At 48.1% G+C, this 13,001-nt stretch overlaps 1 protein-coding gene and 1 pseudogene across 1 annotated transcript in view; one reads left to right on the top strand and one right to left on the bottom strand.

The window, feature by feature from the left end:
- Positions 1 to 843: 843 nt before the first annotated feature.
- Positions 844 to 13,001, bottom strand: part of FAM186B (family with sequence similarity 186, member B) — an 18,153-nt gene continuing 5,995 nt past the window's right edge. The window contains exons 3-7 of the mRNA XM_014548589.1: positions 8,367 to 8,549; positions 4,389 to 6,027; positions 3,711 to 3,903; positions 1,773 to 1,951; positions 844 to 1,054 (exon numbers count right to left, since the gene is read on the bottom strand). Of these exons, the coding sequence (XP_014404075.1) occupies positions 844 to 1,054; positions 1,773 to 1,951; positions 3,711 to 3,903; positions 4,389 to 6,027; positions 8,367 to 8,549 (2,405 nt within the window). The remainder of the gene's footprint in view (positions 1,055 to 1,772; positions 1,952 to 3,710; positions 3,904 to 4,388; positions 6,028 to 8,366; positions 8,550 to 13,001) is intronic.
- LOC106728004 lies at positions 10,653 to 11,007 on the top strand (annotated as a pseudogene).

Raw genomic sequence — 13,001 nt, 5'->3', positions numbered from 1 at the left:
TCAGGGGAGGGAGGGATGGTCATCTAGAAAGGCTACTTGAGCCCTAGCCAGGTAGCTCAGTTGGTTAGAATGCCATCCCTATTTGCCAAGGTTGTGGGTTTGATTCCCTGTCAGGGCACATACAAGATTCAACCAATGAATGCATAAATAAGTGGAACAATAAATTGATCTCTCTCTCTCTCTCTCTCTCTCTCTCTCTCTCTTTCTCCCCCCTCTCTCTTCCTTCCTCTCTCTCTAAAAATCAATCAATCAATTACGAAAAAGTGAGAAAGGCTGCTTAAAGAGCCTTAGGTCTTCAATAGTGACATCTTCAAGCCAAGAGAGGCAAAGGAGAGTTGAATCTTCCTAACCAGAAAAGCTGATTGTTGGCCTGCTAAGTCCTGCCTCCCTCCCCTCAGCTGCTCTTCCCAGGGACAGTCCTTGAAGGCCTTAAGGAAATGACAATGCCAAAGACAGGCCCAGGCCCAAATCTCAGGTTTATCATGTGATTCTTGGTCTCCCTCATCCATCCATTCTGCATCTGACTCTCTTTGAAAACAACCCTCAGTCCTAGGGTGAGATACGGCTCTTGAGCAATTCATGGGCAGCCCAGGAAACAAGTAGAAGGAAAGACTTCTGGAGTGATCTTCTGAGACTCCATGGAGAGTCCCTTGAGAAAACTAGATTGGTATTGGCGTGGGGACCCAAGCTGATGGCTCATGAGGCAGGCAAGCATGGCTGTCTGATGTGGCATGATAAACTAGGTCATTGTTAATGTTTGGAAAGAGACATCTTGGGTCAATGGATAGAGACAGTGTGTACTCTTGCCCCCACCCTTGATGTGCAGATCTTCCTGAATCCAGATTAACCACCCAGCCTTGCCCCGTACCAGGCCTTGAGGGACATCAAGCTTTTATGGTAGGAGGAATGCACATCCAATGCCAATAGCCGGGGAACATCTGGGCACCCCCCTAGCTGGTCCCAGGACAGGCTGACAGGGGTCTTCTTTGCTATTGGGTGGCTGGAGGAGGCCACATCAGTCTTCCAAACAGTCTCCATCTGGTTCCTCTGTGGGCTGGGGTGGAAAGTGTAAAAAAGAGACAAAGAGTTAGACATACAGAGAGAAAGATTGAGAAGCAACAGCTCTCCAGGGCCACAGGCTCAAGACACTTCTTCCCTTCCCAAATAGTTGTCACTTCCCTCCTCGTTACCTCTCTTCCCCTTAACTCTAAGTCTCAGTTCCCTGGGGCTTCTTTGGCTGAGGAGTGGCTGGTTTTTCCCCCCCCCCCCACCCCGCAGGCACATGTCCTGGAGCTGAAGCCCTGAACTGGCCATACTAAGGTAGGTGTAGATGTGGGTCTTGTTGGCTGCCCAGAGACTCACAACATCTCTTTTTGAGCTCAGGGGGTGGGGGAGAGGGGGGGGGGGGGGTGTCACAAGATGGGAATGATCAGGCTTGTTTATATTGGATGAACCAATGGCAGGTGCTGGGCCAATGCTCAGGGTAGAAATGGTTGTAAGTTCTCAGTTGTGGGTCCTCGGAATCTTTCTATTGCATAGTTTGAAACATATTTGGTTAGGCTGGTCCCTGAAACCCACACTCCACTCCCATCCCCCACACTCGCCCACCCCCAACCGTTTGAGCCAAAGGTCTGAGCTGAGCAGGGCAGCTGAGAAGACAGGTGCCTTGCAACTCATGGGGTGAGCTTTGCCAGCCTCCCCAGTCTGGCCACTCCTGCTCCCTGCCTCCCCACCCATCCAGCTGCCTGTGCCCTTGGTTTCCCTGCACCTACCGGGCCATCCGCAGAGGCATACATTTCTGGTTCTTGGATGGAAGATGCTCTGGGGGCTGCTTGCAGAAGGGGCTGCTAGAGTGGACACGCCGGAGTAAGGAGGGGGGCGGCTTGCTTTTCCTTGAATTTGGGGAGGTGACCACAGGGGTGTGCAGATGAATGTTCCACTCCAGCTTGAGCTAGAGAAACCAGCAGAGAGGCATCAGTAGACAGGAATTCATTCCCTCTCTAAGACAGGAGCGGCATTGACTAACTCAGGGCTGAGCAGAGAGGGATGAGACCCAGGGAAGGCCTCTAAATAGAAGCCCCTGGAACCCCAATGTATCAACTTTCCTAGAAATTACTTGAATTCTTATTTGCTAGATTAGTTCCTGTTATTTCTTTTGCTGTGGAGAATCTGAACAATGGGTAAAACAGTGAGAAAACACACACACACACACACACACACACACACACACACACACACACGAAGCCAGAGCAGCTGGAACTCCTGAGGCACTTGCAGGGTTAGTGACATGGGACCAGGCTGTGCCTGGATGCTCCGGGGAACTTTTCATCCAGCCCCCACCCAGGCACTGGGCAAGGAGCTGGGGGATTCCTCACAATCACCAAAAGAAGTCATATGGTCCCTTTCCTCTCGACTTTAAAACCAATTTAGTAATTAAGATACTTACAGGACATGATTGGGACTAGTATAAGATGCTAGGAAACTGAGTTGGGAGATAACCTCCATGGCCAAAGGTCTTCCAGCTGCCTGCTGCTGGTACTTACACAGAGTCCCTCAGCACACTGCCTCCCCCAGACTGAGGCCACTGCTTTCCGGACTCAGGGGCTTACCTCCTGGCCCAACCCTAGGGGAGATCCCAGCAGGTTTTGAGTCACTGCTATGGGATTCTTCAATCCCTCCAAGCCCTGGTCTAGCCCCTTGGGGACCATGTCAGCTGCCCCAGTAAGAGGGAAGGAGTAAAAGAAGCTCAAGCCAGCCTTCAGAGAGTAAAGATGGGTCAAACCCAACCGATTGGGACTCAAAATGATTTTAGACTCTCAATAGCAACACCAAAACCTAGAAGGCAATGAGCAGGGTCTTCAAAATCATGAGGGAAAATGAATTCTAACCTAGACTTCCATATTAAGGCAAACTGTTGATTCAGAATGAGGGTAGAGTCTGGCTGGCATGGCTCAATAGTTGAGCATTGACCTATGAACCAGGAGGTCATGGTTCCATTCCCAGTCAGGGCATATGCCCAGGTTGTGGGCTCCAGCCCCAGTGTGGGGCATGCAGGAGGCAGCCAATCAATGATTCTCTCTCATCATTGATGATTCTGTCTCTCTCTCCCTCTCCCTCTTTGAAATCAATAAAAATGTTTTTTGTTTTTTTTTAAAGAATGAGGGCAGATACTAAGTAAAGATGTTTTCAGACAACCAGGGACTCAGTGATTTCACCTGCCAGGCACCCTTGGTCAGGAAGTGACTGGAGGAAGTACTGCAGGAAAGGGAGACCTAGAAAGCAACAGAGCTGTTCCCAGAGAGAAGCAAAGCAAGTCTCCAGCACGATGGGAAAGACAGTGGTGACCAGGTCTGGAGAACTCATAGGATCAGGGCAGAGAGACCCACAGGGAGGGAGAAACTCAGTGCAGAGTTGGAACTTCGGGGTCCAGCTACCTCACCCACCCCCAGAAGAGTCTTTCTTCTGTAGTTCTCTTTGAAAGTCCCACTCTGTTGCCCTCCCCATATATGGAGATTGGAATGTGCCCTTCCTTACACTCAGGCCACCACCTGCCTTCACCTCTTCCTGGTTCAGAGGCTTTGACCTGTTTTCGTATTTATCATCTGCCCTTCTTGCCTCCAGTCACCCCCACATTCCTAATGGCTCATTTCCTGGCCCCATCCCTACTGTCTGTGCTGACCCCAGAGAAGGTCACCAGGCAGGAGACCCACCTTGGGGAACATGGTTGCCATGCTGCTCAGGCACTCTCGGCGCTTCTTCTCCAGGTCCTTCTGCTTGTCCGTCCAGGCCTTCAGGCGCAGGTCCTGCAGGTGGTCGATATTCTCCAGGAAGATGTAGAGACTCTGGGCCTTGTAGGTAGCCCCGGTTTCCCGCATGGCTTGTATGTGGCTGATCACTTCTTGTCTGGAGAGAAAGGGAAGTCATTTAGTGGGTTAAGGGGCCTACTTTCCCCCCCTAAATCTGTTAATTGGAGATGACTCCACATTTGTAATTCCTGGGAGCAAGAAGAGAAGCAGAAGTTGGGAAAGGCAGCGAGTAGAGAAGTGGGAGGCGTTGTCAGGTGAGGAGCCTTGGGGCTGGGCTGGAAATAAGAAAGTAAAGCACATGAGGGAGCATATCACGTGTGTTATGGACAGTGGTGTGGGGCAGGAAGAGAGAAAGAAAGAAGGAAGTGGGCTTAGAGACAAAGCCCACTACAGGGAGAATGGTGTGTAAATACCCTACCTCCCACTCCTTCTGGGTTGCTCAAGGCTTCAGGGGGACTTTTTCCAGGTCTGGGGCTTCCCCCCTTCCCCATGTTCCTCCTTACCCCTTGAGTGAGTTTTAGTTGTGCCCACACACCACACTGGGTGTGGGTGGGTGCTGGGTAGGTGCCAGGGAGAACCTACCGGAGGCTCTGGAAGCATCTGTAGATGATATATTTATGGCACAGGCTCTGCAGCCTGAGCTCGGTCAGTTCCATGGTGGTAGTGGTGAGCTTCAGTGCCTCGCTGTGCAGGTGGTTGGGCAGCCCCTGCTTAGCATTCTCACTCAGGAGCTGCAAGTTTTTCCTCTGGGCCTCCACATCCATGTGGTATTCCTTCTTGTTTAGAGTCACGGAGGATATATGCAAAGGGGTCTGGGTCACCTTTCGGATGGATATCCCTGTGCCAGGAACAGAGGCTGATTTCTTGATCTTTGTGGGAACCCGATGGGTCCATGATTTCAGGGTTAACTCGGGTGAACTCTTGACCCTCTGATATCCTGGAGCAAGCTTCCAGGTATTAGGGGACCTGGGCAAGTGTGGCCTCCTGCCTTGGCCAGCAGATTGGGTTCGGCTTGGGGGAGGGGGCGGTGATGCCTTCTCCAAGTCCCTCCATCGATTGGTGGTCACGAAGATCATCTCCTCATCCTTGCCTGGCTGCTCCAGCTCTCTCCGAGGGCCCCCTTCCCCCTTTTCCAGCTGGACCAATCTCTCCTGCTGCTCCTTTGCTGCTTCCTGCACCGCCCACTGCCGCAGCTTCTCCTCGTGCTCCTGCTCCAGCAGGGCCCACTTCTGCTGCCGCTGCAGCCATAGCTCCTCCTGCTCCAGCCACTGCTGCCTCCGCCTCTCCCAGCTGAGTTCCTCTTCCCGGTGCTCCCCCTTGCTCTCCAAGGCCACCGTCCTAGAGCTCTCTGGAGACAGCTGCTCCCTAACATGGGACTTAATTTGGAGTCCTTCTTTCTCCTGGGCTGCTTCCTGGAAGAAGTCCTTCTGGTCTTTGACTTTGTGGCCTGGGCTCTCTGCCAACATTATTTCCCATTTCTTGTGATCCACTGAGGATGGAAACACAAGCTGAAGACTTTCAGCATCCCTGCTGCTGTATGCATCTGCAATCCTCGAGTGCACAGTCATGAGGGAAAGTGGCTGACATGTTAAAGACCTCGTACCACTTTCCCCAGCACTGGCCCTGGGACTTGGGGAAAGTGGTGAAAATAACGGCTCCTCCTTCTTGGGTTCCTGTTGGGTTTCCTCCATGGCTGATTCTTTCTTCGGGAGAGCCTCTTTCTCAAGTGGGCCCAGAGTGTCAGCTTGACCTCTAGCAGACTGAGCCTTCTTCAGCTGAAACTCTAAGTCGTGCTTTATCAGGAGAAGGTCATGGCACTTTCCCCCTAGAGTTTCTACCTGCTTTATTAGGGCATCCCTCTTACTCTCAAGGATTTGGAGGGAGTTCTGGAAGTCCAGCCTCTGGCTGCTGAGTTCTTTGGTCATCTCTATTTTCAGTTGCCTGTGTTTGGTCTCCAGGCTCCTGTTCTCATTGTCCTGGAGGATCAAGGCCCTGTTGAGGTTCTCCACCACAGCAGACATGTACCTGATGGCCCTGACTTCTCCCTGGTTGAACATGGTGGAGTCCAGGAGCTCCTGCAGCATGGACCTCACCTCAGAAACCTTCGCACAGGTAGTATTCTTGTCCTGGAGCATCTGTTCTGGGCTCAGTGGCTGAGGGCAGGATGTCGATTTTTGTAGGTTTTGTTTCTGCCAGCCTTGCCAGAATGTATGTTTGGACACTAGAAGAAGTAGAGAACAAAGGCAAAAAGCTCCCATGGGTCCCAAGGATTACATTGCTTCTCCAGATGCTGCGTGGTCAAATTCCCATCTAACCCTCCTAGATCTTTGGCAAGAAAGGAGCTGGGGTTATGTGTGAGGCCAGGGGAGATATTGTTAGGAGAGATCTCTGCTGGGCTCAGAACTTGCCGAAGGCGTACCTGTCAGGGCCTGCCTACTCCATAGCACTTGCAGGACCCAGAGGGGCCTGGAAATATTCAATCCAGTTCAAGTCAATTCAAAGTACTCCTGGTCCTCCATATTTTGCTGGAGTAAAGTTATTATTCCTTCTTTCTTTCTTTTTTTAATCCTCACCCAAGGATACTTTCCCATTGATTTTTAGAGAGAGTGTGGAGGGTGAGAGAGAGAACATCTATGTGAGAGAGGCACATCTATTGGTTACCTCCCACATGCACCACAACCAGGTTGAGTCTTCAACCAAGATACGTGCGCTTGACCGGAATCGAACCCGGGGACCCTTCAATCCATGGGCTGATGCTCTATCTACTGAGCCAAACTGGCCAGGGCTATTTTTCTAATCATGTTACTTCCAGCCTCAATACCTAGTTTGCCAACTATCCAAACTCTGGAAGCCTACCTGGCTCTTAGACTCCCTTTATTTCCCTTTCTTGTTATCACTGAACTGTGTTTGTAGAAAATTTATCACATGGTCCTATAACTGTTCACATGTTTGTTTGTTTTAATGACTAGTGTCTTTTTCCACTGGGGGGTTACAAACTCCTTTGATAAAAGCAGAAGACCTTCTCCCCAGGAAAACATACATAAACACAGATTGTGTACCCGGTGTTTAAACCCATTCATAGACGTCAGCTTCTCAGGGCTGGGTGATGGTCATTGTTGTATCCCCTTGGATCTACCATGTTTAGGGCTGCTGGAGTGATTATCTTACAGCATTCATTCATTTGCTGATTCAATGAATATATTGGCATAAAAACAAATTGTCTAATTTTGGATAAAGGCTAAAGGAAACATGAAAATTAAATGACATTGAAATCAAGCTAGCATCAAGCTAATACTGTCAGAGAGGTCATAAGGCCTATTGGTTCAGAGCTTGGATTCTGGAATCAGATAACTTGGTCTTGAATCCCCTCCTTACCACTTGCTTTATGTAAGTTTCCTAACTTCTCAGTGCCTCCATTTCTAAAAAATGGGAATAATCATAACATGTAATTCATATTATTTAACTTAAAGCATGGTTAGTGCCAAGCATAGTACCAGGTACCTAGTAAGTACTCAATAACTAATCCCTGAAAAGAACTGAATAAGACACAGTCTTTGCCCTCTAGGGGTTTATAATCTGGCAAGAAAATAAGTCAAGTATACAAATAACTATATTTGGAGAAAGAATATGGTAAAGATTGTAGGAGAGATTGTCTCCTCATCTACCTTTCCCTGCTTCCTTCCTCCCCCAACCATGGACCTTGCCTGATAAGGAACCTGGCCTTGAGAGTCAATGGTAAATGCTAATGTTAACTGTTGTTTATTAAGCCCTGAGCACGTCTAAGTGTAGCGCCAGATGTCTGTACAAGAGGAACCCACAAGTGGGCAGTGTCCTCCTTGTTTTGTATATGAGGAAAGTGAGGTTCAGAAAGATGAAGTAACTTGCCCAAAGTCACACAGCCAGAAATTGGCACATGGGATTCAACATCAGGCCTATCTGACTGTGAAGCCTATACTTTTGAGTAAGATTAAGAAACCAGAAAACCAAAGTGTGGGGCCGGGTTTTGCCACAAGCTTTCTTTGTGGTCCCTTCTCTTCTTTGAGCTTCAGTGTTCTCATCTACAGAATGTCGGGGTTAGATCATCTCAGGCCCCTTCTAGTGCTGGTAGGAGTATAATTTCAAGGTTGAACCTTGTTGTTGAGTGACCATGTCTGGAACAGCCACAATTGAGAAGGTTCTGGAACCTCTGGCTGAGTCTCACCAGACTTTTGTCTTGAAGGCTGGGTTTGCAGTAAGAAAAGGATGTGCCTCAGGCTCTACCTACAAACTCCAGCCTTTCTGGCCTTCTAGCCTTGTTCCCCAGAACTTGCATGAGGCCACAGCTCCAAGGAGCACCAACAGGTGATAGCTCCACGTCACTCCTTCCTCCAGCCCTGAACTCAGAACTGCTTAGCGCTCAGCTTGGGTTTCAGATCCCAACCTCTCACCACTGCCCATCCATCTCAGATAAAGCTTTTGTTTTATCTGAAAAAAATAAAAACACACCCATGGACCCTGGTGTGGGACTTCTCTCCTGAGATGGCATCCACCCCAACCAGCCCCTCTCCTCTTGGAACCTACTTTGTGCCCTTTTCTTTTGTCCTTCAATGAGAGTGGAGCAAAGGGAAATGAGAGATTCGATGCCTCCTTTGGTGGTGATGAGGGAGAGAGGTAACAATTTTTCCATCACCTCAATCCATTCGTCCAGGCCTTCCTCTTCCTTCTCACTCTGCCTGTTACTGATCTCATAGGTCAGACTGTCACCTGGAGAGGAAGCGGAAGATTTAGGCTGAGAATAATCTGTCTTCTAGGGAGCCCCAAGCAGCCCTATTGCACAGGGGTGACAACAGCAGCTTTGAGGTCAAGTTGGTTTCACCTTTTACCAGCTATGTGATGTTTGGCGTGTCACTTAGTCCCCTGAGCCTCAGTATCCTTGCCTGTAAAAAGACTGGGTGGAGATTAAATAAGACAATACATGTGAAATGATCAATGTGAGGTCTGCCATGTAGAAAATATGTAATAGACATTAAACAGCATTGGTGTATTATAAGGCCAGGGATGTGTCTGCCTTGTTATTGCTCTGTCCCCATATTGTCTAGTCCAGGATCTGGACAATTAAGTGAATTAACTGGAGTCAACAGCCCTGCTTAGTTCTTGGAGGCAGCAGAAGAACACATGCCTAGTTGTGGGCTTGATCCCAGTGTGGGGCATTCAGGAGGCAGCCGAGCAATGATTCTCTCTCCTCATTGATGTTTCTCTCTCTCTCTCTCTCTCTCTCTCTCTCTCTCTCTCTCTCTCCCTCCCTCCCTCCCTCCCTCTCTCCTTCCCTCCCTCCCTCTCTGAAATCAATAAAAATGTATTTTTTAAAAATAGTCTCAATAAATAGGGGGAACACAGAGGATTTTAGGGAAGTGAAACTATTCTATATGATACTCTAATGGTGGATGCAAGTCACTTTTTGTCCAAACCCCAAAAATGTACACCAAGAGTAAACCATAAAGTAAACTATGGACTTTAGTTGACAATGATATATCACTGTAGTTTCATCTACTGTAAAATATTTACTGCTCTGGTGAGGAATGTTGATAATGGGGAGTGAGGAAGAGCAAGAGGTATTTTGGAAATCTCTGTACCTTCCCTTCAATTTTGCTATGAAACTAAAACTGCTCTAAAATATAAATCTCGCCGAAACCGGTTTGGCTCGGTGGATGGAGCGTCGGCCTGCGGACTGAAGGGTCCCAGGTTCGATTCCGGTCAAGGGCGTGTGCCTGGGTTGCGGGCACATCCCCGGTGGGAGATGTGCAGGAGGCAGCTGATCGATGTTTCTCTCTCATCGATGTCTCTGACTCTCTGTCTCTCTCCTTTCCTCTCTGTAGAAAATCAATAAAATATATTAAAAAAAAAAATAAATAAATAAATCTTTTTTTTTAAATCTCAAAAAAATTTCAATACAGTTGCAAAATACACAATCAACAAAGATCAGTTGCATTTCTATATACTAACAATGAACTATCTGAAAAAGAAATAAAGAAAACAATCCCACTTACAGTACCATCAAAAACAAATACTTAGGAATAAATTTAACCAAGAAGGTGAAGGATCTCTACACTGGAAACTATAAGACACTGATGAAAGAAATTGAAGAAGACATATATAAATGGAAAGATACCCCAAGTCCATGAATTGGAAAAATTGATATTATTAAAATGTCCACACTACTCCAAACCATCTGTAGATTCAATGCAATATGAATGGCATTTTTTGTAGAAGTAGAAAAAACAATTCTAAAATTTATATAGAACCACAAAAGCCCCCAAGCAGCCAAAGCTATCATGAGAAAGAAAAACAAAACATCAGCCCTGGGTAGTGTGGCTCAGTTGGATGGATGCCATCCCATGCACTGGAGGGTTGCCAGTTTGATTCCCAGTCAGGACACATGCCCGGGTTGTGGGCTTGATCTCCAGTGAGGGGCATACAGGAGACAGTTGATCGATGTTACACTCTCACATTGATGTTTCTCTCTCCCTCTCCCTTCCTCTCTCTCTAAAAATCAATAAAAATATTTTTAAAAGGAAAAACAAAACATCACACTACCTGATTTCAAACTATATTATAAAGTTATAGTAATCAAAACAGTGTGGTATTGGCATAAAGACAGACACACAGACCAATGGAATAAGAACTAAGAGCCCATAAATAAACCCATGCATATACGATCAACTAACATTTGACAAGGGAGCCAAGAATACACACTGGTAGAGGACAGTCTCATTAATAAGTGGTATTGGTAAACCTAGACATTCGCATACAAAAGAATGAAATTGGACCCCTATCATACCACTCACAAAAATTAACTTTAGAGTTTACTACCGAACTGCGGGTGGGCGCCATGGCGGCCTACGAGCAGGTCCAAAAGGGGCCCTTGAAGCTGAAAGGAGTCGCAGAGCTCGGCGTGACCAAGCAGAAGAAGAAAAAGAAGGACAAAGACAAAGCGAAACTCCTGGAAGCTATGGGAACGAGCAAGAAGAACGAGGAGGAGAAGCGGCGCGGCCTGGAAAAGCGGACCCGGGCCCAGGCGGCCTTCGAGAAGATGCAGGAAAAGCGGGTGAGGCGGGTGGGCAGGCCGGGGATGCCCCGCTCCGTGGGCACGCGTCTCCCGGAGCCGATGCCTAGGACGGGCCGGGAGACTCGAAGCCCGGACGCTTGAGGGATGGCGAGGGATGGCTTGATTCCGGGGAGAAGATGCTGTGTGAGGGGAAGAGCCCACTGCCTGGGAAGCCCCTCGGGCCGAGTGCGGGCAGAAGGTAGAGCTGCAGGTGGCGTGGAAAGGAGCGGGAGACCCGAGTTTGAATCCCAGTGCCGTCTCTCATTTGTTCCGTGACACTGCGCCAGTAACTTTCCTCCACTTCCCCAGGACTTCAACAGACACCTGGATACGCTCACAGAGCACTATGACATTCCCAAAGTCAGCTGGACGAAGTAGCCTTCCCACCCAGAGTATGGGTGCACCGAGGGGAACAGCAGGCCAGGTTGGGGTTATGTGTGGTGCCTGTGGTATTTTCTAGAAACACTCTTTACATACACCCTGCATCTTCTGCTGAGACAGTGCTTTTCAAAGCAGTGTGCCCTCATTCTGGAACTTGATTAAAGTAAGACTATCCTTTTACTTTAGTTTCTCAGTAGCACATTGACGATGAAGCTTTTTAGTTCGGACTGGAAATTATTGAGAGTTTATTCAGAGGTTAAGTGGAAGTGTTTTTACACCCAAGTTGCATCTAACTCGTGTTGACAGTCCACCAGCTGTCTCTGCTTGGAGGAAACTGCCCTCAGAGGAGAAGGAGCTGCAAGTGCAGACCCTCACGGGGCCCTGCATGTGCTGCCCTTCCACGTTCCCTCTAGCTGGGGCTTATGCAGTTCCATCCAGGGCCTAGGGAGGCCATTCGCCTGTGGCCTTCAGACTGCCTCCTCAGCCCAGCTGGCCAGGGAGAATAACTGCCCAAGGCAAGGATGGAATGAACGCCTTGCCCCTTTCTGAGCTGAGCTAGTGGCTGGCATGCAGCCTGTTCCCCCAATATCCCTATTCCAGACATGTCAGGTGGGTGTTGCCATGGTAGACATTGCCAGTCAAGTACCACGTTCTTTGTAATGGAACCCAGACACTGCCTCCTGCCTCACTACCTTCACCGCTGAGCTCCAGGCACAGTGTTGGTTCAGAGTTGGCACATTCATGGAACCTGTTTGGCATTCCCAGCCTAAGGATGCCTCAGGGTAATGGGACCAGGGCAGTGACCCACACAGACAGACATGGGTGCAGTCCCAGGGGAGGACCCAGGTTCCAGTGCTGCAGAGCCAGTGTCTTTGAGGACCTGCATGTCCCCCCTGCATGAGGATCGGACTGCATATGCTACTGGAAGAATATGGTCTCTATTGACATACATCTGAAAAAACAACAAATTCAGAAGAAAAAAATCTAAGTGTTGGGTTTGGGGCTGTCATATCTGAACTGCAGAATAAAGCAAAACCAGTTATTAAAAAAAAATTAACTTTAATGGATTAGAGATTTAAATATAAAACCTGAAACCATAAAACTCCTAGAGGAAAACAGGAGAAAAGCTTCTTGATATTAGTATTGGCAATGATATTTTAGATATGACACCAAAAGCAAAGGTAACAGAAACAAAAATAAACAAGTGGGACTACATCAAACTAAAAAGTTTCTACAGTAAAAGAAATGATCAACAAAATAAAAAGGCAACCTACAGGATGGAAGAAAATATTTGCAAACCAGATGTCTGATAAGGGGTTAATACCCCAAATATATAAGGAACTCATACAACTCAATAACAAAAAAATGATCCAATTTAAAAATGGGCAAAGGAGCCCAGCTGGCATGGCTCCATGGTTGAACATTGACCTATGAACCAGGAGGTCACGGTTCAATTTCCGGTCAGGGCACATGCCCGGGTTGCCGGCTTGATCCCCAGTGTGGGATGTGCAGGAGGCAGCCGATCAATGATTTTCGGCAGTTTAGTCAATTTGCATATTTGGGTTTTATTATCTACACTAATAAAAGAGAAACATGGTAATTAGCGTACGACTGCTACCCTTCCCATTGGCTAATCAGCATATCCTTATGCAAATTAACTGTCAGCCAAGATGGCGGCCGGCAGCCATGCACTGAAGCGAGCAGGGAGGCTTGCTTGCTTCAGTGACTGC

Source organism: Myotis brandtii, unplaced genomic scaffold (assembly GCF_000412655.1).
Source record: "Myotis brandtii unplaced genomic scaffold, ASM41265v1 scaffold517, whole genome shotgun sequence".
Taxonomy (NCBI): Eukaryota; Metazoa; Chordata; class Mammalia; order Chiroptera; family Vespertilionidae; genus Myotis; species Myotis brandtii.
This window is presented reverse-complemented; position numbering and strand designations above follow the sequence as displayed.